The 27,240-nt window shown below is 33.7% G+C and overlaps 1 protein-coding gene across 1 annotated transcript in view; it reads right to left on the bottom strand.

Annotated features, from left to right (window-relative positions):
- Nucleotides 1–27,240, bottom strand: part of Adamts19 (ADAM metallopeptidase with thrombospondin type 1 motif 19) — a 268,784-nt gene that overhangs the window by 193,337 nt on the left and 48,207 nt on the right. The window contains exons 4-6 of the mRNA XM_076855917.2: nucleotides 17,358–17,530; nucleotides 16,098–16,181; nucleotides 15,219–15,376 (exon numbers count right to left, since the gene is read on the bottom strand). Coding sequence (XP_076712032.2) covers nucleotides 15,219–15,376; nucleotides 16,098–16,181; nucleotides 17,358–17,530 — 415 coding nt within the window. The remainder of the gene's footprint in view (nucleotides 1–15,218; nucleotides 15,377–16,097; nucleotides 16,182–17,357; nucleotides 17,531–27,240) is intronic.

Below are 27,240 nucleotides of genomic sequence, written 5' to 3'. Positions count from 1 at the left end.
CCATTCATGTGTTGACAGAGACCTATGTTGTTTCTGAAACCCTGCTGCCAGACTTCTTGACCTGTGGTCCCTTTTCAAGCCAACTTCCCTCCAATCCCTGCTCCCATCATCACATCTCTCTCTGCCTCTCTCCCCTATACCCTGGGATTGTATTGGGTCAACACTAATGATTCTGGTCCTTAACATAAACTTACCTACAATTTTTTTCTGTTATATAATATTTTTTAAGGTTTTGGAGATTAGAGCATGGACATTTTGGGGAGAACATTATTCTGCCTACCGCATGAACTTTAAATGTTGAAAGCTAAAAATTATATCCTATAGTCATCTTCTAAAAAAACCACAAGGACATATTGTGCTTTTAATTTTTTTTTATTTGGGGGGTGCCAGGAATTGATCCTAGGGTGCTTAACAACTGACCCACATCCCCAGCCCCATTTTGTATTTTATTTAGAGACAGGATCTCACTGAGTTGCCTAGGGCCTCGCCTAAGTTGCTGAGGCTGGTTTTGAACACATGACCCTACCATCCCAGCCTCTGTAGCCACTGAGATTATGGGTCTGAGTCACTGCACCCAGCCATATTGTGTTTTTAATCAAATCTCTTCCTCAATCTTTCATATTTTTAAATCTGATACTGGAGTCCTGCCTTGATATATATATATATATATATATATATATATATATATATATATATATATATATATATATATTTTTTTTTTTTTTTTTTTTTTTTTTTTTTTTGTGGTGCTGAGGATTGAACCCAGGCCCTTGTGCATGCAAGGCAAGTACTCTACCAACTGAGGTAAATTTCCAGACCCTATCTTGATTTTTTAAGATCTCAAATTAGAAGTTTTAAACCATCAGTGCTTATTTGGCAATTTTCTTATGTATTTAGAAAGCGTTTTCTCAGTTATAACTTGTATATTTACTATGTACACGGCAGATTTTTTTTTTTTAAAGAGGTAGAGTTTTTTTTAATATTTATTTTTTAGTTTTCGGTGGATACAACATCTGTATTTTATTTTTATGTGGTGCTGAGGATCGAACCACGCGCCCCACACATGCCAGGCAAGCACGCTACCGCTTGAGCCACATCCCCAGCCAAATGGCACATTATTTTTAAGTGCATGCTTTCATGAAGACTGTGAATAGTAAACTTCTCAGTTTTGTGTCCTTCATTTTTATTATTTTTCATTTTCATTGCAGAGCAGGAGGTGACTTTATTATCAGTACACCAAAGATATTACTTCTTTTTTTCTAGCACTCCTAAAAATGGATTAGAAGTCTGCCATCACATTTTTTTCTCTTCTTTCCTACATTTGGTCTCCAGTTAGTTTTAATGTTTATTTTTATCTTTGTAGTTCTTCAGTTCCATCTAGAAGTATCTGAATGCTGATACTGTTTTTATTTCTCTTCTTTGATATTTGGTTTATTTTTCAATCTGAAAACACAAAAACTCTTATCTCTGACATTCTCTCTACTCTCTTATCCTAGAACTCCTTTAGGAATATGTCCTTTGTGCTTTTCTGACATCTATAAACTCTCAGTCACTGTCTGCACTCAGATTGTTTCACCAATCTGTGGAGAATCCCAAAGATCTACTATCCGTTCTACAGGTGCTTTCTTCAGCTACATCTTTAACTTGGAATTTGAAATTTAAAGTGTAAATATCATATTTATTTTCTGGAAATTTTATTATTTTTCATCTACATTTGCTGACTACATTTTTCTGCCATGGCTCTTTTTGACTTATGTGTGCACATGAAAGGATGTTTCACGTATTTTTTCTATAGCTTATAGATGTCTAAAATGGGAACATTTTCTGATTGTCTTGTCAGGCAGATAACCATGTAATTAAAAGAAATGAACTCAATCTTGACCTGTCCTATAGATATTAAACATAGTAAAACAAAAGACTGGCATATTGTTAATCTTAGAGTTTAATATAGAGAATCAAGTCATATAGACCTTATTTTATTGTACTATTTTATATCATGCAATAACTTTGACCAAATTCTTTAAATTCTACCTGCCTCAATAAAATGTTCACATTTACCTAAATTAACATTTAATATTTTTGCAAAGATCTTCCAACAGGTAGGAATCATGTCAGCATGAGTTATTATCAAAATTAGTAATTGCTACAATATTGCTATTGCTTTTCTTCCAAAATGTTACAGGCAAAAAGAAGTATGTGGATAGTTATGGGTATAAATAGACTAGAAAATTAAGTATTTTAGTAATTTAATAAAAAATTAACTGTTAAAATTGTTCATCTTTTCTCTGGCAAATGCTTGACAGATGATTCTATGAAACACAGAGTGAACTCTTGAATTTAAGAACAATGGGGAGAAGGGTCAGGTTGGCATACAGAAGCTAAAACACAACCTGAAGCAATATCTCTGTAAAACAAGACTCCAAGGGACTTAATATAAACTCCATTCATTTAAGTCACACCCAATACTTAACAAGACCTTTATAATTCTACAGCTGTATATAAAATATTAAATCAAGTATGATAGCTTATCCAATGAATTGCTTCATGAGGATCACTAGGAGATTTATTGTTTCTGCAGGTTTCTTAGCAGAGAATACTTCTCCCTTATTTCATTAGGACTCTACTAAGGTAGGGACCTGGGCCCTCTTGTGCATTACCCCTTCCCCTTGCCTTGATCTGCTTTGGTGGCCATGCCTTTTCCCTCCTTTACCTACCTTTCTAAGGTATTCTAGAGGTGCCTTTGCTCTATAGAGGCCTACAACCCATTGCACAGGCCTACCCATTGCACAGGCCTACAACCCATTGCACAACCCATGGGCAAGGGAGTGAGCCACTCCCAAGATGCAGAGAACACAGTAGTACACGGGAGAATGTGTTGTCCATTAATTCCTGTGTGCTTCCAGAAAACAGGAGTAGTTGTAACATGTGTAACATGTCCTAGAGTGTATCATGTAAACATTTTTTTTTCAAAAATTTTATTCTGGCAAATCAATATACTAGCTAACCCATCCTGGATAAATGAAACTTGGCTGTTAATACTTGATACTTTAATGTTCATTTCATTTTTGTGTTTTGAATTGATAATCCTAATAGGACTGCATATGTCTTACTGGTCTATTGTACTGACTGAATGCATGTGACAAGGTGTATTTGTTTTTGTTAATTACAGAAAGGAAATAGTAATAGTAAAAAAAGAAATGTTGAGTACCTAAATCATCAGATTGTCTGTATACAGTAGGAGTTTTAGTGCCTATGTGTTTTGTTGTTTAAAAAAAGATCTTTCTGAAAACACATTCTAAAATTTGAAGGAACACTCCAAATAATGAGAGAAGATACGATGATATTTTATCCTATAACTGTAACCACTGTAGCTACCATTCCCTAACCTTCTTCTAAGATAAACTAGAAGTCAACATACCTTTCCATATTACAAGATACGAAATGGAAAACTTTAAAAGTCTAAGCAAAACAAGACTGCTCTCAATCATAACAGTTATTCCCATGGTTAATAAGAGTTTTCAAAAATCTGAGTGGTTCCATGTCACTGAGACAAGCCACAACTCCATCCCTACCTCCTAGAACCTGTACAATAGGAAGCTACCTTCTATTACCTCATATTTTCTGGTCAGAATATTCCAGCCATTAACTTCTCATCACAGAATTTGCCCCTAAGCCAAAACCTACTATTTAGAGGACATAAAATGGATGTTCTAATAAGAGAATGTGAATGGCCCTCAGTTTTCTAATCTCAGTGGATGAGATTCCTACAGCTTCCCTCTTCATATCTTCCCTTGGACTTGATTCTTCAGTTTTCCCTTTGACTCTGAGAATTACACATTCTTTCCCACCTACCAATATAAGGAAGGAAAAAAAAAACCTTCTTATGTCACTAAAATTGGCAATGTAGATCCCTATGGCTTAAACTAAATGCAAATGATATTGAAAAATATTACCCTGGTGGCATAATATACCAGAGTCTGAACATAATTATAGAGGAAGAGGAAAGGAAAAGGTTTTGTGGCATATTTGTGACTCATAAATCACAAAATATTTTTAGTATGTTTACAAAGGAAACCATAGAAATCAAAATTTTCAGAGATACCATGCCTAGAAGCACAGGTTGAGCACTATACAATCTAAAGGAACATGTGCATATGCAACAATGTAAATGGTTCCCTCTACTATGTGCAGTGCATAACTGCTTCCCTTGGATGTGATGAATTCACCAAGTTTCTTATATGCCACGTAGTGGATAGAGGGAAAGACACAACGTTAGATAAAACGGGCTTCCTCTCTGAAGGGACAGGACAGTATGACACATGTGATAAATTCCTTAGGGTCAGTGAGAAAAAAAGCCTAGGAATTATCTTAAATAGTGGAGAGTTCAATTTCTCCATCTTTGCCAGCAAACAAATGGAGAAAGCAACACCCCAAGAGATGATATTGAATAAGATGGCAATGCAGCAAATCAAAGAATCACATAAAATCAAATGTTCACCTTAAGGCCAAGAATCACTGAGTGTAAAGTATATTCAGATGTAGGGGAAAAGAGATTTTATGTGTTTCTTCTAAACATATAATACATCATATCACGATGCATGAGGCTGCAACATGACTATTTGATTTACATAATGAGAACCAAGGGATTTCATCTGTAACTGAACAGCATGATAAAACTACGGCAAAGGCACTGCTTAATGTGAAGGGCTTGAAGATCCCCATACAGCCAATTTCTATTCACTTTGCAAACAAATGAATAAAGCGCATTATTATTTTTTTAATGTTCTTTTACCCTAAACCTGGAAGCATCTCTCACTAAAATTGAAAAATAAATTGCCAGCAGCATTAATAAACTTCAAATAAAATTATAATTCTTAAAGAAGTCTTAGATTCTTAATTATCAGTTTCCTTCTGGGACCAAAAGAATTTATTCCTAACTTAGTGTTCAGGGATTGTTTTTGTGGGGTGGGGGATAGAGATTTGTTTGCTCCCAGACCTATATTCAGGTATTCTCATTTTGGGCTCCCATACACAGAGTCTGCAGACAGAGAGTTTCATTACGTGAGTTTATGGAAATGATACCGTTAGACTTCGCCAACTGGGAAGGCCAATAAATTCTGTGTAAGTTCTGATTTATATTGGAAAAAAAGAAATGTAGTCTTAATTTCCAAGAATGAAGATGCATCTGAGAATGAGTCTCACTGTGGAGTTTTATAGTGCCCTAGGATATACCTATAAATGAGTCATTCAAAAATTATTCTGTGATTTGTATTAAATCAAGATTATTTCTGCCATTTCCATATTTTATTAAATTTTCTATCTTACTTGCCAATGGCATTCATTTGAAACCAACTTTTAGAAGTGTTGTGCATAAACCAAAAGCATTTCAATAAATACGAAAGGCAAAAAACATCACAAATAAAATTAAATTTTAAATTAAAGAGAATTTTCATGAGACAGAGGCTTATGCCTTCTCTATGATTTCAGAGAGAAATGTGAAAATTATGCTAAGAAATCATAGAGATGACAGTTGGGAAAATGTGTTTTATGTTTTTTGTTACTATGATCCCACAGCACTAGGTCAGCTTTAAACTATTTACTTTATTGTATCACACAGAAGAATTTGACAAATATATTACCTCAGATAGGTTTGGATTTATAAGAACATTATGCATTTTAGCTGAGACCAAAATTAATCCCTGAGCTAAACATCTTTCCCAGTAATGTGCTCGTATAACACAAAAAAATTAATAATTATCTAAGAGAAACTTTCACTAGAAACTGAACCTCGTTATGAGTTTAGCCTGACAAATACAGATAAGAACATGAGATCCATGGAGATAATATTTTTCTGATTTTATTTTTTACAGCATACTTATAAAGTTAAATATCTAACCACCATTAGATTTATTTGGGGGGTGGAGAGAGCACCAGGGATTAAACTCAGAGGCACTTAACCAGAGAGCCACATTCCCAGCCCCATTTTGTATTTTATATAGAGACAGGGTCACACTGAGTTGTTTAGTGCCTTGTTTTTGATTAGATTGGCTTTGAACTGGCAATCCTCCTGCTTCAGCCTCCTCCTACATGTGTCATTGCACAGGACCACCATTAAGTTTATACTAAGTAATAAAGGATCTCTCCCTGCTTCTCAATTACACAAAACAATCATTTAGACTTTCCTGACCAAACAATACTAAGTCACTGAGAAATATAATTCCCTTTAGTGAGCTGATTTTCACTGCTATTGCCCTGGAAGCAGAGATATGGAGAAAGAGTTATCCTCCATGGTGAGTAAAAAACAGTTTGTCAGTGTCTACCAACATTTTATATATGTATTCCTCTTGATAGAGCAAATACTTTTTTAACTAAATAAATATTTAGTTTCTCTGAACCTCCTTCCAAATGATACAGACCCATATGAATGTATGGGTTTCCTGTTGCTACTATAACAAATGACAACAAACTTAATGGCTCAAAGCAAAACAAATTTGTTCTCTTATAGTTTTAGAGGGAAGCTGAATATAGATCTTTCTGGGCTAAAATCAAGGTTTCATCAGGGTTGCAGTTCTTCTAGAGTGTCTAGAATATAATCTACTCTCTTTTCCTGGTTCCAACCACTACCTGACTTCATTGGCTGATGAGTCCTTTATCCATATTAAATCCAGCTGTGTGTCATCCTCCCTTCCCTCTCTGACTCTAAAATTCTTCCTCTTTCTTCCACAATTTAGTACTCTTATTATTACATTGTACTCTCTCAGATTATACTGAATAATCTCCTCAACTCAAGATTCTTAATTTAATCACATATGCAAAATCCATTTTGTCATAAAAGGTGACATATTCATGGTTTTTTGAAGACTGGGACATGGGTACATTCAAGGGCATTTTTTCTGACTTCCACAATGAATGACACAAAAAGACTCTGAAGACATAATTTAAATTGAAAAAAAATACAGAAAGAAAATTAGGCATAATATAAAACAATGTTCTTTACATACAAACTGTTAGCATAGGATACCTTAGGGTAAGAGAATGAGAGTGGGAGTTGGCTAAATGGTAATTTAATATAAATATTAAAGTGTTTATCTCTTGCCATGAGAATATGCTTATAAGAATATGTTTAAAACTCATTTTTAAACTTCGACTATGAGAATATGTATTACTTTGAAAAAAGAAACAGAATTATACTACAACATTTCATAGAGACTATTTAACACAAGCAAATGTTTGATTTTTAAGGGAAAATGAGGAACATAAACTGTACATAAAATGAAGATTTCAACTCCAATTATGATGTTTGTTTCATAACTGCACTGATAAACAACCAGTTGTTTTTACATTATTTTTTGTTTCTTGTACATGTGAAATACATCACATTGCTTTCTTTTTTTCTTCTTGTCTTTCTTTAAGACTACCTCTGTACAGCTAGGGAAGGCTAACAACAAAGGAGGTAATGATGAAGAGTAGTTAGTTAAGAATGTTGGTATTTTAAGCTTTCTCATATAAAAAAATAAGCTTACAATTTTAAGAGGAGTCTTAAAGGGTTTTTTCTTTCTTAATTTTTAGAGCATTAAAGAGAAAAATATAAATAAAAAATGAAATAAACGTCATAGTATTGGCAGGGAGAAAAAAAATCTTTCCTATAAATACTAATTACTTGAAATGTGTGCTTTTTAGGCAATAAAACAAGAAATATACTAAAAAATGTTAACCATATTTCTTCCTAGGTTGTGAGGTAATAGGCTAATTTTTATATTTATTCTTGTATTTGTCAAATTTCCATAATAAGTATATTGAATTTGTAGTAAGAAAAGAAAAATATAATTTAGTTCTCAAATTATGATTATTCTCTTATACAGTCCAGGAAGACATATTTCCCAAATCTACTACTATAAAAAAGGAAGACAGATTCCATTCATCAATCTAGAAATAAATATATAGAATCCATATATGTTTCATACATTTTAAAATTTCTAAATTCTCTATATTAGAATGGTGGTCAATCAAGTTAGAAATTTAAGTTAAGCATGTGATACTTTATGGGCTCATAATTAATCATAGATATTGCTAATGGCACTATCAATTTTTTAAGCAATATATTTAACACTATAAAATATATATTTATGAAATGTTTTCTACAAAATAAATGTGACATACAATATTTAAATTAACAATGCAAAAGTAAGGTATATGTGTTCACTGAAAATTGTAGTAATGTTCATGAAAGTAACTACTTTGTCATTTTTCTAGAAGCAAATCATAAATAAATTTTTTGATATTGAAGCAAAGTTTAAAATTTTTTAACATGATTAAGAAAAAAGCTCAAAGCCATAAACAAAGTAAATTTTAATGTAAGTTGGATTCCTAATTAGAATAACCCCAAAATAAACTGATTAAAAGTGGCCTGTACATTCAATCATATGATCTTTCTAAATCTATCTTGTCACTCTGAAATTTCGTGAGGGTGACCTCGTCCATTAAAAAAAAAAAAAAAAAGAAAAAAAGAAAAGAAAAGGAACAAAATGCATGTTTTTTTGATATATTTTAACAATTTTATTAACAAAATAATTTAAATAAAAAGAATATAGAGGCGTTGAGGATATAGCTTGGTTGGTAGAGTGGTAGAATGCTTGCCTTGCATGCATGTACAAGGCCCTGGGTTCAATCACCAGCACCAAGCAAAAAAAAAAAAAAAAAAAAAAGAAGAAGAATATAGAGATCTATGAAAATAAAATAAAGGAATTAAGTTTTAGTTACTCATTAAATATTCTGAAATTAATTTAGGTTTTATTTTGCTGATAATCCTGCAGAAAAAAAAACTAGTATGGCCTTTATTTTAAAAAACTATAAACTTGTTTTTCCTTTTGAAAATTATTTAATCTCACTGAGTGTGGTGGCTCATGTCTGCATTACCAGTGAATTCCCAGTGGCTCAGGAAGTTAAAGCAGGAGGATCATTAGTTCAAAGCCAGCCTCAGCAACAGGAAGGCGCTAAGTAACTCAATGAGACCCTGTCTCTAAATAAAATACAAAATAGGGCTTGGGGATATGGCTCAGAAATTGAGTCCCCCTTGAGTTCAATCCCTAGTGCAACCCTCCCCCCAAAAAATTAAGTATTTAATCTAATATTGTATTTTACATAATTAGATATGAAAATTACATTTTATTTTTATCAGTATAAAGTTAAATAGAGACTATTAAGTGAAACAGTATCCAATGCAATACACATAAAGCAAACTCAATGAATTCTCAGAAAAAAGGACTTTGCTGTGCAGTACAGAGAATGTGTTGAAAGCTCTCCAGGGGGAAAAGTGACTCTTATCCTTTAAAATGCAGTTATTTCCTGTGGTTCTTTTCTTCCTCCAGGAAGAACTTACATTCATCAATGTTACAACTTACATTCATCATCTTGTATTACTATCCTTATTTTATTGATAATAAGAGACTCAGGATAATTAATGAACGGAAGATTAATAGCTAGTATTTGCAAAAACATAGATAATTTCTATTCAATCATCCCATTTTATTAATTTTTGCTATTTTATATCTCTGTCACAATCAAAGGTACATGTATATCTTTCATGATGGACAAGGACAATGACCTTCTAAATGGTTGAAGACAACAACCAAGTTCTGTCATTAGACTATTCTCCACACTACAACAAGAATTGCCATATTTTGACACAAATCCAATATTGTTAATGTCTTGCTCAAACATACGGAGAGGCTTCTCATTGCTCTTAAATGAGGAAAAAAAAACTATTGTGGCATTTACAATCTGCATAATCTGGACCTTGTTCTACTCTGGATTCAAATCATATTGCCACAGTTTTCTGCTCCATCCGTGCAGGTCTTTCTTCTCTCCAATTTCAATTCACTAGTGTACTTTATTTAATCAACTCTATTGTGGTAAAATTTACATAAAATTCACAAATTCTGATAAATTTTGAGGAATGTATAAGTGCATGTATTCAAAGCAAGATATACAGCATCTCCATCACTGCAGAAGTTTCCCTCAGGCGTGCCTGTTTGCAATTTTACCCTATACTTAGAGAAAGCAACATCTGAAACCACAGATTAATTCTGCCTGTTCTACAACTTTATATAAATAGAATCATCCTTCTGATCTCTGTTTTTAATTTAACTTTTTCACTCAACATAATGTTTTAACACTTATTCATGCTGTGTGTTTATCAGCAGTTTGATGAAGATGGTTCCTCTGTATTAATATATGACAACATATACACTCACTGGTAAATAGACACTTAAGTTACCTAGAACTACCAAAAATTCTCAGTTACAAGTTTCTCTAGGAATGAATGTTTTTTTTTTTTAAAGAGAGAGAGAGAGAGAGAGAGAGAGAGAGAGAGAATTTTAATATTTTATTTTTCTTAGTTTTCGGCAGACACAACATCTTTGTTTGTATGTGGTGCAGAGGATCGAACCTGGGCCGCTCGCATGCCAGGTGAGCGCGCTACCGCTTGAGCCACATCCCCAGCCCATGTTTTTATTTTCCTTTGACAAATATCCAGAATCTGATCTGAGTTATATGGCCAACAAATGCCTAACTTTTAAAGAAAATACTGTTATTACACATGCTTGAAACTTTTTATCATCCCTCTAGTTTAGGAGTGTTCCATATCTATCCTCATCATCATTGGGTGCTTTCAATTTTAAAAACTGAAGTCATTTGAATGAATGCAAATTTAATTTTCATTTTACGGATTATTAGTGATGCTGAGCATCTCTTCATATATTTATTGGAGATTCATATTTCTTTTTTATTTTTCTGAACTCTACGAGTTTTATATGTTTATACATATGTTTGTACATATACATGTGCATATATATGCTCTGGATACAAGTTCCTGTATATATATATATATACACACACACACACACACACACATATGGAATATATATATGACAATTATCACGTTTTTTGGTTTTCATTTTCAAATGTAGTCTTTCAGATAGGAGAATACTTTAATTTTGATATTAATATGTCTATTTGTGCTTTTTTGCATCCTAAGAAAGCATTGCCTTCTGTTAATGAAGATTTCAGTTTCTGGTTTTACTTAAAGTTTTATAGTTGTAGCTTTCATCTTTAAGCTTATGATTCTATATTAAAATTATGTTCAATGGGGGTTGACATTCATGTTTTTTCATGCAAAGGTTCAGATATTTGAATATCATTTGAGGAATAGACTATCTTCATAGTGTTGAATTATATTGCTGGCTTTATTGAAAATCAGTTGAACACGTGTGCATCAGTCTACTTCCAGATTGCTTATTCTGTTTCATTGATACATATGATTAATTTTCAAAACTCTACTTTCTTGATTAACAAAACTTTATGGTAACTTTTGAAATCAAATGGTGAAATTCCACTGAATTTGTTCTTCAATACTGCTTTGGTTCCTCTAGTTCATTTGAATTTCCAAATAAAAGTACTGGAATAAGCTTTTCAATTTCTACCAAAAAGGCCTGCAGACCATTGGTCATGGCGGCACATGCCTGAAATTCTCCTACTCCAAAGGCTGAAGCAGAAGAATCACAAGTTCAAGGTTAGCATGAACAATAGTGATACCCTGTTTGAAAGTAAAATGAAAAAGGCTAAGGATATAGTTAAGTAGTAGAGCATATGCCTGGCAGAAACGTGGCTCTGGATTTAATCCCCAGTACTGCAAATAATAAAGGCCTGAAGAAAGTTTCATTGGTATGTTTCAGTCAGATTTTCATCACTGTGACCAAAAGACCTGACATGAACAACATAGAGGAGAAAAAATTTATTTTGGCTCACAGTTCCAGAGGTCTCAGTCCATAGAAATCCAACTTCACAGTTCTGGGCCCAAGATGAGGCAGAACGTCATAGCAGAAGGGATGATAGGGGAAGCAGTCCGGGCATGGCAACCAGGAAGCAGAGAGGGACCCTAGAGGAGATGTGCCTTCCAAGTAACACTCCCAGTGACCCACCTCCTATAGACACACTCCACCTGCCTACAGTTACCACTCAATCAGTCCACTCAAACTAGGATGGACTCATTAGGTTACAATTCTCAAAATCTAATCATTTTACCTCTGAGTATTTCTGCATTAAGTGGAGCTTTTAGGGGACATCTCATATTTATAACAGGATAACAGTAAATCTATAAATTTGAATTCACAAATTAATTTGAAGACAATGAGCATCTTAATAATATTAAGTCTTCTGAAAATCTTTAGATTTTTAATTTCTCTCAGCATAACTCTATAGTCTCCATTTTAAAGGAATGCATGTATTGTGCTATTGTTAAGTATTTTATAACTTCAGAAATTAGGGTAGTTTTATTTTTTTCAACTGCCCATTTTTGGTATATAGAAATACAACTGAATTTTGCAAACTGAATTTATATCCTGTGACCTTAAAAATGCAGTTATAAGTTGGAGCATTTTCTTGCTATATTTTTAGAATTTCTTTGTACTGAGTCATAACAACTGTGGAGAGAATTTTTCTTCCTTATTCCCAGTATTTATACCTCTTCTTTCTATGAGATTTAGTACGACAGTGAATAGACATGGGAATGGTGGATCTTCTGACCTTCCTTTCTGCCTCAAGAAGAAAGCATTCAATTTTTACCATTAGGTGTGACATTAGCTGTAGAATACTTTTTTTAAAAGATATCCTTTCAGAGATAGATCTTATTGGTAGCATTTCATTGACAGGTTTTTTTTCTCTCTCTTCCTTTTAGTACATTAGAAATATTGTTTTATTGTCTTTGAACTGTTATTCTATTTTTTTCTTTTCCCTATTTTTATTGTTGTACACAATGGTGGGATTCATTGTTGCATATTCATGCATATACATAACATAACAATATAATTTGGATCTACTGTTTTTCTGATGTGAAGTCAGTCATCAACCTTAACATTGTTCCCCCTATGTAATATATTTCTTTTCTCTGATGATAGCTAAATAAAGCAATTATTGTCTGATGGGCCGATTATGTGTTTTTTTGTTTTTTTGGCTTGTTTTATTAATTGGAGGACTTTTTTTGGTACTGGTGATTGAACCCAGGGCCAGGCCTTTTATTATCACTATCATGTTTTCATGTTTGTGTGGTGTGTGTGTGTGTGTGTGTGTGTGTGTGCGTGTGTGTGTGTGTGTGTGTGTGTGTTTTGAGACAGGTCTTCACTAAGTTGCTAAGGCTGGCTTTGAATTTGTGATCCTCCTGCCCCAGCCTTCTGAGCCTCTGGGATTACATACATGCGCCACCACACCCAACAAATGTGAATACTTTTCTACCACTATGCCTTCAGATATTTTTTCTTACCCATTCTCACTCTTCTGAGACTTTAATTATAGCAACATTATTCTGCTAAATTCAACATATAAGCTATCTCAGGATTGGTTTATCTTGACTATTTTCCCTGCTTCACATTTTTGTGTTTCTTGGGTGATTTTTTATTATGTTCTAGACATTGTGGATGGTATGTTACAGATGCTCAGAACTCTGCTGTCTTTCTTTGAAGAGTTCTGACTCTTGTTTTATTAGGCAATTCAATTACTAGCACACCATACTAAATTTGTGCAAGTTTTAGTTGATTCTTTAGTGTGAATGATCTCTCAAAAGTTCAAGAAGATTCCCAAGTTTCTATAAATTGGTGGAAATCAACCTCCAAACTGTGCTGAATCAGGTTTCAAGGTTGGCTTGGTCAGAAAGACTAGGCCTTTCTCTGGAACATGGAATGTATGATGAAGCACAGACTTTCTGTTTTCTCAGAAAAAAATGCTAGAAGTGATATAAAGATCTCATAATATTGTCCCACATTTGTGGCCTGAATCAACTCAATTCTACTGACCTTTTTAAAATCTTTAGTCCATATTAGCAACCCTATGGTAGATTTGGGGGAGTCTCCATCTGTTATGTATTCATTCATACCTGTCCTTGCCAAGTGCTCACAAATGATCTGCATATGTACTTTCTGGCATTTTCCCAAGCATAGCACTCTTATCTCTAGTGTCCTCAGTAGGAGCAGTATGCTCTACCTAGACTGCAGCTTGCTGTAACAGTCAAGGAACTGTCCCCAGGCAAAAATGATAACTGCAAGGCTTCTATAATAAGTCTTCTTTTTTTCAGTGACTTGAAGTCTTGCATTCTTGTTCTGCAGTGACTGAAAACTATTGCCTCATAAATATTTTCCAGTTCAATAGTTGTTTAATAGAGAAGTCCAGTATCAGTTATACTTACATAGCTGGAAAGGGAAGTCCACATGCATTCCTGCATAGAGACATTTTTTTCTTATAATTTTTATACATTAAGAAAATGTAATAAATTAACAACAATCTACCAGGAATTCCATAGATTTATTTCAGAAAATCATGTTTAAGGATATCTATGGTTTCTGTGATGTGAAATGCTAACACTTTTAGTTGCTAAAATTAAATTTTTCATTCAGTGAATTATTTGTTTTTGCTAACTTGCAGCAAAACAAATTCATGGGAAATTACTAATATAAAGTACTTACATAGATTATATTGTGGCTCATTCTTATATTATATACATATTTACTCCTGCATTACATATATTTGTGAGTAGTATATTCCCAATGCAGTTCATAATTAATTAACTACTTAATTTAAATCATTTTCTTAGATGGAGCTGGAAAATTTGTAAATTGTTTAATTTAACTTAAGTTATATGGTGGTAATGGAAAAGCATAGAGTATAGTTTTAAAAATTTGAAGTTCCATGCAGTTTTAACTTATCATTATCAATAGCTAAGTATTTGACATTAAAAATGAAAGTTAAGCTGGTTGTAGTGTTGCACACCTGTAATCACAGCAACCAGGGAAACTGAGGTCAAAGGATCACAAGTTCAAGGCCAGTCTCAGCAAGTAATTGAAGCTCTAAGTAACTTAGTAAGACCCTCTCTCACTATAAAAATAAAAAGTGCTGGGGATATAGCTCAGTGGTAAAGTTCCTTTTGGTTAAAAAAATTAATTAGGTGAATTTATTTTTAAATTAACAAACCAAATGTTTCCTCAATATGCAATCCAATATTTGGCTATTCATAAGTCAGTTGTTACTAACTGAGGCAGATGATTGAAATCATTATATGCCCAAACATTTTTGGAACACAAAACCTGGAATAAAAGCATTCTCTCAAGGGATTAAAGGATTAACAGCATAGCTACTGAATTAAGAATGCTATTGAGCTGACTTTGGAAATTTACCTTGTTATAAGCACAGCTGCATCCACTGAAGTCAAATCTTCCCCCCAGCTTGTGGACATCTCTAAATGTATGTCATTCTTCTTGCCAAATTCTTCATGTTGCCATTTACAAAAACTCTCCAGCATTTTCTCTCCATGATGCCCAATATACAGATCTGCCTGTAACACAATATATTTTACTTCAAGGCAGATTTTTCTTAGATATACTAAAAAAAAAAAAAAAAAAAAAAAAAAAAAAAACTAAACTAAACTAAAAACTGAGGAAACTTCCTGAATTACTAAAGCAGACTGCTACCATAACATTAATTAGAACCTGGAAGACATTTAGCATTAATTTAGCCTGAGCTGAAAAAATCTTAAAACTTTGTTAAGGTACAATATTATAAAATCTGCTTAATGCTTCTCTGAAAAAGGAGTTACAACAGAACATTAGAAGATGTGGAACTTTTAGACTTAAATAACTCATTTCTTATACAATTTAAGAAAACATTTTTCTGAAGTGTCTGTTAGGTAGTATGCCAAAATGATGCCACAGACTATGGTATATTTAAACGAACTATAGATAAGAAAATGCTTTTAAAGCACATGTTTAACTAATAGAAAAAATCTGTCATTTAAAATGGCTTTTTAAAGTGACATTTTGGAAAGTTAAGGTTTGTTGTCAGGATCCTTGGAAACTAAAAACATTCCATTTTTTGAAAAAAAAAATTGAGGTATTAAGCAACACTAAAAGGCAGTTTTATGTATACTTTAAGTGACTCAGTGGATATTTCTGGATTTTAAGTCAATAAAACTATATCCCTAACATTCCCTTTACTTAAAAGTTCCTGAACACAGTTTCTTACCCACTTAATTGAATAAAAACTCAAGACTTTCTTACTGGAGTTTCATGGAGCAGAATAAGCTTTATCACACGAAGATTGACCTGCACACCAAGACTCTTGTGTTGGAAAAGGTTAAAAACCTAAAAACAAATAAAAATTAAAAACCTAAAGTAAAACTGAAAAACATCTTGATTTTTCTTAAAGGCCAAACATGGGGTAAGTCTCAGTTTGTTTGAGAAATCTTATTTTAAAATGCTGGAAAATAAGATGATTTTTAATGGTGGTTTGATTTAAAAATAAACTTAGCATTTATTTAATTTATATTAGAAAATATATAACTGGCAAACCAAAGCCATGCTTTCAGCCACATTACTACATAGAAGAGACTGACGTCATTAGGCTACATCATTAGCACACTCCTGGAGTGCTCAGGATGCAGCAGAATATGGACAGAATTCTCTGAAGTGTGAAAACCCTGCCCACTGGAAAAACAGTCAAGTGACAGTAAACGTAGTAAAAACAGTAAAAACAGTAAACTTATCCCTGAATCAATGGTTCTTACCTTGCCTTCTATAGTAACTGGAATTAAAAATGGACATTTGCCTTTGGTCTTTATTTCTGTTTATCCTCCCTAAGAACTATTCTTTATTTACCATCTGCTAGTTTTTCCTTGAAGAAAGTTTACCCAACAGAGTTACAGTGAAGTCAAAGGATTAATTTGGTAGGATACATCCCTAGAATCCTAGATATAAAGTAGATTTCTTCAGTCCAGGAATTGTTAACTAAATTTAGCTATGTAAGTTTAGCTGGCTAACATTTTATCGAGTAAATTTTAGGTTTTAGTTGTCAACTATAACTATTTAATTTTACATACATATATAAAAGCTCAGTAGATACCAACATCTATTTTTCTGCAACCTCCTAATTAACCTATAGAGCTTTTGGTAGGGTCATGCATGTAAACAAATATTGTAACATTTCTGCTGATATCAACAAATGACCTTTATAAGAGAGAAGGAAAATAAAGGCATAAAAAGAAAGAGACAAAAGAATAAAAGAGAAGGAGTTTTGCCACATGAAAATTAACAATAAAGGTTTTTTTAAAATTAAATGTGAATCATTATTTTGACATCTCTTTGGAGATGAATCATTTTGGTATACCCAAGATACCAAATCAATATTTTTACTGATGTCAATAAAAGAAAGGATCAGGAATGAGTTATTTTTTAAAAAAAAAACTTCATTATAAATACTCACACATTTCTTCCTTAGAGTTTTCTTGAAAAAATTCCAAGCGCACTTTAAAGTTTGCCTACCATATTTAAGATGGTTAGAATGAATCTCCTGGCTGCATCTGCTCCATGATAAGAAACCATTGCTGGATCTGCAACCACTACAGTCTCTATGTTGTATTCTTGAGGTAATTTGTATGAATACCGCTTCCCTCTTCCATTCTCTGCTATTTTTTTAGACCTAGATCTTCCTTTATCTGCAACAAAGAAATGAATTTTCAAATGTAGCTCTATCTTAGTTAAGTTAATAATGTTAATCTTCATAGTAGTGACAGAACCAATTATGTTCCCTGAACAGATGAAATCTCAAAGGGTAATTGGCTTTGGGGTATAAACTTAAAATCAGGTAGGATGGGCTACTGACAATTATTAGCTCTGCCATTTTAGGAAACCAGTTTCTCCCAGTCAGTCTCAACTTCCTCATCTGTGAAATGAATAATAATACCACCTACTGTCTATAGAGTCATTAATAGATGGCTTAGAATATCACATTAGTAAAATTTCTATCACAGAATTCCATATAATCAAAATAACTCAGTAAATAAAATATATTGTAATTTTCTTTTGACACAAATATTGAACATATTACATAAATTAAGTACTGGAAGTGAAAGTTCCACACATTCTAACTTCATGCAGGTGATCACAACTTCTTAATCATTATAAATGAACAAGAATTTGGCTTCACTTTCTGTCAGGAGCACATCAAAGTTATACCTTTGAATGATAAAGATTCCTTTTGACACAAAGGAGAAAATACAAACAAAATAAGTTTGACTACATAAAAATTAAGCACTTCTCTTTATCAAACCATGCCACTTTCAGAATGAAAATCATACCAATGAGGAGCAATATTTTAATGCATTTTCAGAATACAGAAATGAAGAGCCACTATATATGGATAGCAGATAACTCAATTGAAAAATGAGTGAAGGACCTGAATAGTCATTTCTCACAAGAATTAACTAAATGAGTAATTGGTATATTTCTCTGGTGCCCTCAGGGCAATACAAATTATAATAATTATTATTATAATTATATATTATAATATAAGAAATAGTTGGATAACTGAATTTTGGCCCATTTGTTTAACAAAAAATAATAAACCACTACCTAACAATGAAAAGAAACCGATTGCTGCAAGGTGGAAGATACATATGAACTTCATAGGGATGAGCAAGGAAGAAATTTACAACACAGAAGGTAGTGTGATTCTATTTATAGAAACATCAAAAGCTGAGAAGATATCATGTTATCTTCCATAGGAGATACCAATGCCTAGGAGTGGGCAAAAGAACCATATAAACTCACAATAATATTTAATAGGCAACACTGCTACAAGTTTATGAACAGACTCATCTTGGCAGGATCAACACCTAATAAATGCATTATGAGAAATATATATATTCATATATATATGAGAAATTTCAATTTATGCACATGTTGTCACATTTTATTCTCAGATTTTAGAGAAGTTGTAAAGCAGAGATTATTGGTTGTCTCTTTATATTCATTGCTTATTCTTTCCTTTAGGAAAAGAAAATTCTTTCTCACTTTTGTCTTTTACGTGGGGCTGTTGACTAGCTTACCAGAAGCAATTCTTAGCTTGTGGTTCAATGGGGTGTGATCACGTAGCATGTTTAAGAATGGAATATGGGCAGAATGGTATGTGCAAGAAAGTCAAGGTTTGAACGTCTTCTCTCATATGCAAAAGGTAGGACAAAATCTTTGGAGAAAAAGCAGGGGTTGGATCTGGTAAGCCTAGAGGGATCAGTGGAGTAGAAGATTGAGTGGGAGGAAGGAGAGATTGGACAGGAGAAGAAATGCAGAATTTACTCCAAAAAATTATGCTATGTACATGTGCAAAAACACCACAGTGAATTCCACTTCTGTGTGTATCCATAAAGCATCATAGATAAAAAAAATAATAAGTAAATAAATAGAAGAAAGATGGGTAGAGTAGAGGAAGGAGGAGGGTAGTAAAATAGAAGGCACTTAGAATGGAACAAATTAAAGTCCATGCATGGGTGATGATCAACCCAATTAGGTGTAACTATAATGCATTAATGAAAACATTAAAAAAAAAAAAGAAAACTCCTTGTCCCTTACTTTTTCTCTCTGCTTCATGCCATGGTCAAGAAATTAGATACGGACCTGTGCAGGACCCAGGCTCACAGTAGGCCCAGGTCCATCCCGCCACTGGCAGACACTTGCTGGAGCTCAGGCTCTGGCACAGGACCACCCACACTGAAATACACAGGACTCAGGCTGATGGTGGTTCCAAGCTCGCCACCCTCCTCCCACCTGGGAGCCCAAGCATAACCCACTTCCATCTTGGGACACTGTAGACATAGCCATAGCCTTCCCCACACAGTAGCCCCTAACTTTTGACAACAGAGAGGGCCTAGAAGCAGCTGCATCTCAGAGAAGGCATCCCAAAGACAGTGTAAGGCCCACTCTTTCAGCTCCATCTTTGTAAGACAATGCATCCAGAGTGGGGCATTTCCACTGTTATCTTGAGTTAACCTTGGCTATTGCTGCCATCAACTTTAGTTGCAGTAGCATATATTGAGGGGCACCAGCAGGGTCTGGAAGCCCAATATCAAGGTGATGTACAGACAATATAGCCAATATAGTCCAATAGCCTGGGCACTACAAGAATATAGGGTAGAAACAGTAATATCTCAGATCCACATTGCAAGAAAGGAAGACACACAGACAACATGAAAAAACAAGGGAGGAAAGTGCCCCAAACAAATCAGAATACTACAATAACAGAATCCATGGACAGCAAACTCAATGAAGTGTCAGAGAAGGAGTTCAGAAGGTTCATAATTAAAACAATCTGTGAATTAGAGAATGACCTAAATGATTAAATACAGGCAAAAAATGATCACTCCAACAAAGAAATAAGAGAGCAAATATAGGTAGAAAAGATTACCTCAAGAAAGACATAGACTCTGGAAAAAAAAAAACAGACAGAAGTCCTTGAAATGAAGAAAAAATTAAACCAAATAAAAAAACTCAATAGAAAGTATAACCAACAGACTAAGTAACTTGGAAGAAAGAATGTCAGATAAGGAAGACAAAGTATACAATCTGGAAAATAAAGTTGACCACACAGTGAATAAGGTTAGAAACCATGAACAGAACATCCAAGAATTATGGGGCAGCATCAAAAGACCAAACTTAAGAATTATTGAGATAGAGGAAGGCACAGGCTTTCAAACAAAAGGAATGCACAATCTTCAATGAGATAATATCAGAAAATTTCCCAAGCATAAATTACAAATTGGAAAACCAAATACAAGAGGCTTACATGACACCAAAAGTACAAAATTACAACTGATATACACCAAGGCACATTATAATGAAAATGCCTAGCATTCAGAATAAGGATAGAATCTTAAAAGCCGTAAGAGAAAGGAATTAAGGGGAGACAAATTCGTATCTCAGCAGATTTTTTTCAACTAAGACACTCAAAGCCAGGAAATCATGGAACAACATAAACCAAGCTCTGAAAGAAAATAAATGTAAACAAAAATATTTTATCCAGCAAAAGTAAGCTTTAGATTTGATGATGAAAAAAAGACCTTCCATGTTAAACAAAAGTTAAAAGAATTTACAACTAGAAAGCTTGCACAGCAGAACGAACATTCTTGGCAAAATATTCCACAAAGAGAAAATGAAAAACAATGACAAGAATCAGCAGAAGGAAGTATTATACTAAAGGAAAAAACTAATCAGAGGAGAAACCATGTCAAGTTAAATACCAAAAAAAAAAAAAAAAAGCTGGGAATACAAATCATGTGTCAATAATAACCCTGAATGTTAATGGCCTAAACTCACCAATCAAAAGACATAGACCAGCAGATTGGATCAAAAACAAAGACCCAACAATATGCTGCCTCCAAGAGACTCATCTCACAGGAAAAGATATCCACAGACTAAAGGTGAAAGGTTGGAAAAAAATCATACCACTCACATAGGCTGCAGAAGCAAATAGAGGTTTCCATCTTTGATATAAAGATATTTGATATAAATAAAGTAGACTTCAGGCTAAAGTTAATCAAAAGAGATAAAGAAGAGCACTACATACTGCTCAAGGGAACCATATACCAACAAGGCTTAACCATTATAAATACATATGCCCCAAACAATGGAGCATCTATGCTTATCAAACAAACTCTTCTCAAGTTCGAAAGTCATATAGACCACAATAATTTTGGGTGACTTTAACATACTTATTTCACCACTGGATAGATCTTTCAAACAAAAGCTGAACAAAGAAACTATAAAAATCAATAAAGCAAACAATTACTTAGACTTAACAGACATATATAGAATATTTCATCCATCAAGGAGTGAATACTCTTTCTTCATAGAAGCATATGAATCCTTCTCTAAAATAGATCATATACTATGCCACAAAGCAAATCTTAGCAAATATCAAAAAGTATAGATACTACCCTGCATTCTATCAGATAATAATGGAATGAAATTAGAAATCAATGATAAAATAAGAAATAAAAGCTACTCCAACACCTGGAGACTAAATATGCTACTGAATGAACAATGGGTGGCAGAAGACATCAAGGAGGAGATGATAAAAATTTTAGAGGTGGATGAGAACACAGATAGTCACACAGAAATCTCTGGGACACTGTGAAGGCAGTTCTAAGAGGACAGTTCATTGCATGGAGTTCATTCCTTAAAAGAAGAAAAAGTCAACAAATAAATGACTTACCATTACATCTCAAAGCCCTAGAAAAAGAAGACAAATCTATACCAAAAGCAGTAGAAGACAGGAAATAATTCAAATCAGAGCTAAAATCAATGAAATTGAAACAATAGAAACAATTGACAAAACAAAAAGTTGATCTTTAAAAAATAAATAAAATCGACAGAACCTTAGCCATGCTAACAAAAAGAAGGAGAGAGAAAACTCAAATTATTAACATATAAGATAAAAAGAAAATATCACAACAGACAAAACATATCTCAGAAATACAGAAGTAGTAAAAGAGGGCATCCCTGTCTTGTTCTAGAAATACAGAAGATAATTAGAAATTATTTTTTGAAAACTTGAACTCCAATAAAATAGAAAATATCAAAGGTATTGATAAATTTGTAGAGTCATATGATTTGCCCAAATTGAATCAGGATGATATACACAATTTAAACAGATCAATTTCACAGGATGAAATAGAAGACACCTTCAGAAGCCTACCAACCAAGAAAAGCCCTGGACCGAATGGATACACAGCCTAGTTCTACAAGACCTTTAAAGAAGAACTAATACCAATACTCAGTACTCCTAAATTTATTTCTGGAAATAGAAAAAGAGGCAGCACTTCCACACTCACTTGGTGAGGCCAATATCACCCCGATTACAAAACCAGGCAAAGACACATCAAACAAAGAAAACTTCAGACCAATATAACTAGTAACATAGATGCAAAAATTCACAATAAAATTCTGTAAAATCAAATACAAAAATATATCAAAAAGATTGTGCACCATGATCAAGTGGTGTTCATTCCAGGGATTAAAGTTTGGTTCAACATATGGAAATCAATAAATATAATTCATCACATCAATAGACTTAAAGATAAAAACCATATGATCATCTCAATAGATACAGAAAAAGTATTTGAAAAAATATAGCACCCCTTCATGTTCAAAACACTAGACAAATTAGGGACAACAGTAACATATCTCAACATCATAAAAGCTATCTATGCTAAGTCCCAGGTCAACATCATTCTAAATGGAGAAAAACTGAAAGCATTCCTTCTAAAAACTGTAACAAGGCAGGGATGCCCTCTTTCACCACTTCTATTTAACATAGTTCTTGAAACACTGGCCAGAACAATTAGGCAGATGAAAGAAATTAAAGGGATATGGATGGGTAAAGAAGAACTCAAATTAGCCCTATTTGCCGACGATATGATTCTATACCTAGAAGACCCTAAAAGTTCCACCAGAAACTAGTAAATGAATTCAGCAAAATAGCAGGATACAAAATCAACACCCATAAATCAAAGGCATTCAGTGACAAATCCTCTGAAAGGGAAATGAGGAAAACTACCTCATTTACAATAGCATCAAAAAAAAAAAAAAAAATACTTGGGGCTGGGGTTGTGGCTCAGCGGTAGAGCACTCGACTAGCACGTGTGAGGCCCTGGGTTTGATCCTTAGCCCCACATAAAAATAAAAATAAATAAATAAATAAAGATATTTTTTAAATAAAAATAAAATACTTGGGAATTAACTAATAGGTGAAAGACCTCTACAATGAAAACTACACAATGCTAAAGAAAAAAATCAAAGAAGACATTAGAACCACTGTTTGACCCAGCTATCCCACTCCTCCATCTGTACAAAAAAAAACTTAATATCAGCATACCAAGGTAACACAGCCACATCAATGTTTATAGAAGCTGAATTCACAATAGCCAAACTGAGGAACCAACCTAGATGCCCTTCAATAGATGAATAGATAAAGAAACTGTGGTATATATAGATAATGGAATATTACTCAGCATTAAAAGAATAAAATTATAGCATTTACAGGTAAATTGATGGAGTTGGAGAATATCATGCTAAGCCAAGTAAGCCGATCCCCCAAAACCAAATGCCAAATGTTTTCTCCAATAAGTGGCTGCTGATCCATAATGGGGGGGGTGGCGCATGGAAAAAATGGAGGAACTTTGGGCAAAGAAGAGGTAGGGGTGGAAAGGAGGGTGGGGGCAGGAAAGATGGTAGAATGAGATGAACATCATTACTCTAAACACATGTATAAATACACATATGGTGCAACGCTACATCATGTACAACCAGAGAAATGAAAAGTTGTGCTGCAATTGTGTACAATGAATCAAAATTCATTCTGCTATCATATATACCTAATTAAAATAAATTAATAAAAAAGAAAAAAAGAAGACTTTAGAAGGTGGAAAGATCTACTTTGTTCTTGGGTAGGTAGAATTAACACTACCATACTACCAAAAGCACTATACATATTTAATGCAATTGAAATCAAAATCCCAATGACATTCCTCATAGAAATATAAAAAACAGTCATAAAATTCATCTGGAAAAATAAAAGACCCAGAATAACTAAAGCAATCCTTAGCAAGAAGAGTGAAGCAGGTGGCATCACACTATCAGGCCTTAAACTATACTGCAGAACAATAGTAACAAACATAGCATGATATTTGCCCCAAAATAGACTTGTAGACCAATGGTACAGAATAGAGAACACAGAGACTAACCCACATAATTAAGTCATTTTAAATTAGACAAAGGTGCCAAAAACATGCATTGGAGAAAAGATAGCCTTTTCAACAAATGGAGCTGGGAAAACTGGAAATTCGTATGCAACAAAATGAAATTAAACACCTATATCTAACCATGCACAAAATTCAACTCAAAGTGAATCAAGGACCTAGGAATGAAACCAGTGAAACTACATAAGAACTAATATCAAGAATCAATAAATGGGATGGATTCAAACTAAAAAGTTTCTTCTCAGCAAAAGAAACAATCAATGAGGTGAATAGAGAGCCTACATCTTGGGAGCAAATCTTTACCCCTCACACATCAGATAGACTAGTCTCTAGGGTATATAAAGAACTCAAAAATCTATGCACCAAAAAAAAACAAATAACCCAATCTATAAATGGTCCAAGGACCTGAACAGACACTTCTCAAAAGATGATATGCAATCAATCAACAAATATATGGGGAAAAAAATGTTCTACATCTCTAGCAATTAGAGAAATGCAAATCAAAACTACTCTAAGATTTCATCTCACTCCAGTCAGAATGGCAGCTATTGAGAATACAAACAACAATAAGTGTTGGTGAGGATGTGGGGAAAAAGGCACACTCATGCACTGCTTGTGGGACTACAAATTGCTTCAGCCAATATGGAAAGCAGTATGGAGAATCCCTGGAAAACTTGGAATGGAACCACCATTTGACCCAGCTATCCCACTCCTTGGTGTATACCCAAAGGACTTAAAAACAGCATACTACAGGGACACAGCCACATCAATGTTTATAGCAGCACAATTCAAATAGTTAAACTATAGATCCAACCTAGATGCCTTTCAGTAGATGAATGGATAAAGAAAATGTGGCATGTATACACAATTTAATATTACTCAGTATTACAAGAGAATTAAAATCATGGCATTTGCAGGTAAATGGATGGAGCTGGAGAACAGAATACTAAGTGAAATTTGCCAATTCCGAAAAAACAAATGCCAAATGATATCATTGATTTAAGGATGCTCATCTATAATATGCTGCAGGGGGGTGGGATGGGAGGATTAAATGAACTCTAGGTAGGGTAAAGGGGAAAAGGGAAGGGAGTGGAAGGGAGGGGGCTTAGGGGTAGGAAAGATGGTGGAATGATGGTTATCATTACTTTGTGTAAAACCAGAGATATGAAAAATTGTGTTCTATATGTGTAATATAAGTTGAAATTCATTCTATTGTCATATATAACAAATTAAAATTTTAAAAATTTAAAAAATGAAAGAAATTAGACAAAGTGCTGTGAAATAAGGTGTATACTGCAGAAGATAACACTTTCAGAGGATAGCGAAAATAAGATAGGAAGAATCTAGACAACTGGATGTTGTCACTGATCAGACTGGCCAGCCTTCCCTGTCCCACCTGAATACTTATAAACTGTAACATATTCAAGGAAAAAATTCTATATTTGAACCACTATATTTGCTTGTTTTATAAGAGCCACGCCTATACCATAACTAAGAGATGGCTGCCACTTCCCTGCAGTTCACATCAGATTCCCCTCAAGTCATGCTTCTAACTATTCGCTGGGTTGTCCTTATTAGCACAATTGGAGCCCTACAAAGGGAAAGACAGAGTGTTTTCACTCCTTAATCCCTGTCAGATTATAAGAACTATCCCTGTGTATTTTTTAAAAAAATGCCTCTCACAGTCCATATGTAGCCATCAAAGTAATTTCATGTGTTCTAGATATTGTAGCTTGAATGGTAATTGTGCATGTGTGTGTGTGTGTGTATTGAAGGGTGCTGGGGATTGGACCCAGGGACTCATGTATGCCAGGCAAATGTTCTATCATAGAGTCATATCCCCTGCCCTGTAGCTTGAATGTTGACAAATATTTGTGAGTTAATTTTTAATAAACTATCTATGTTAAGTCAAAAATTCCAACTTATCTTAAAACAGTAGACCTTCAAGTACTAATTTGTCGCTGAATAAATTCAAGAACAGACCAACCACCTAGTTCCCAAGACCTCTCCACATGTTGCCATTGATATTGGTACTCTCCCTTTCAAGGATTTTTGTGTTAGCTGTTCTTTTTGCCTACAGCACAGTTATTCCAGAAGTGTTTTTAACTTTTTCTTTATCAAAGAAGACTTTTTACTTATCCACGATAGATGAATGGAACCTGGAAAAGATCCTACTTAAGCTGGCATTTTCAATCTCTCTATCTTGCATGACTTCTCTCCACAATCTAAAATAGTGCTTGGTAACAGAAACTTAATATTTTAAAATGTAAATAAATAGATCAGTTGAGTCGAGAAAAGGGAATCAGGGTGGGAGGAAGGGAAGGATAAGGGTAAGTACTGGGGACTGAATTGAAGCAAATTACATTCTATGCATTTATAGTTATGTCATAATAAATAGTAATGTTATGTATAACTATTATCAACCAATAAAAATAATGAAAAAAAGTTAATGAAATAATATTTTGTCTCTTCTACTTAAAAAAAGTTAGAAATTACCAAGTTATTTATTTAATTACTCTCACATGTTTCCTAGTCTGAAAAAAAAATCAATTCAACTAGAAAAAGAAGACAGCATATAACTACTGATAAAAGTAACTTAATATCCACAGGACCTC

The sequence above is a fragment of the Callospermophilus lateralis genome, chromosome 5 (genome assembly GCF_048772815.1).
Source record: "Callospermophilus lateralis isolate mCalLat2 chromosome 5, mCalLat2.hap1, whole genome shotgun sequence".
NCBI lineage: Eukaryota > Metazoa > Chordata > Mammalia > Rodentia > Sciuridae > Callospermophilus > Callospermophilus lateralis.
The sequence above is the reverse complement of the archived record's forward strand: the minus strand, read 5'-3'. Positions and strand labels throughout refer to the sequence as shown.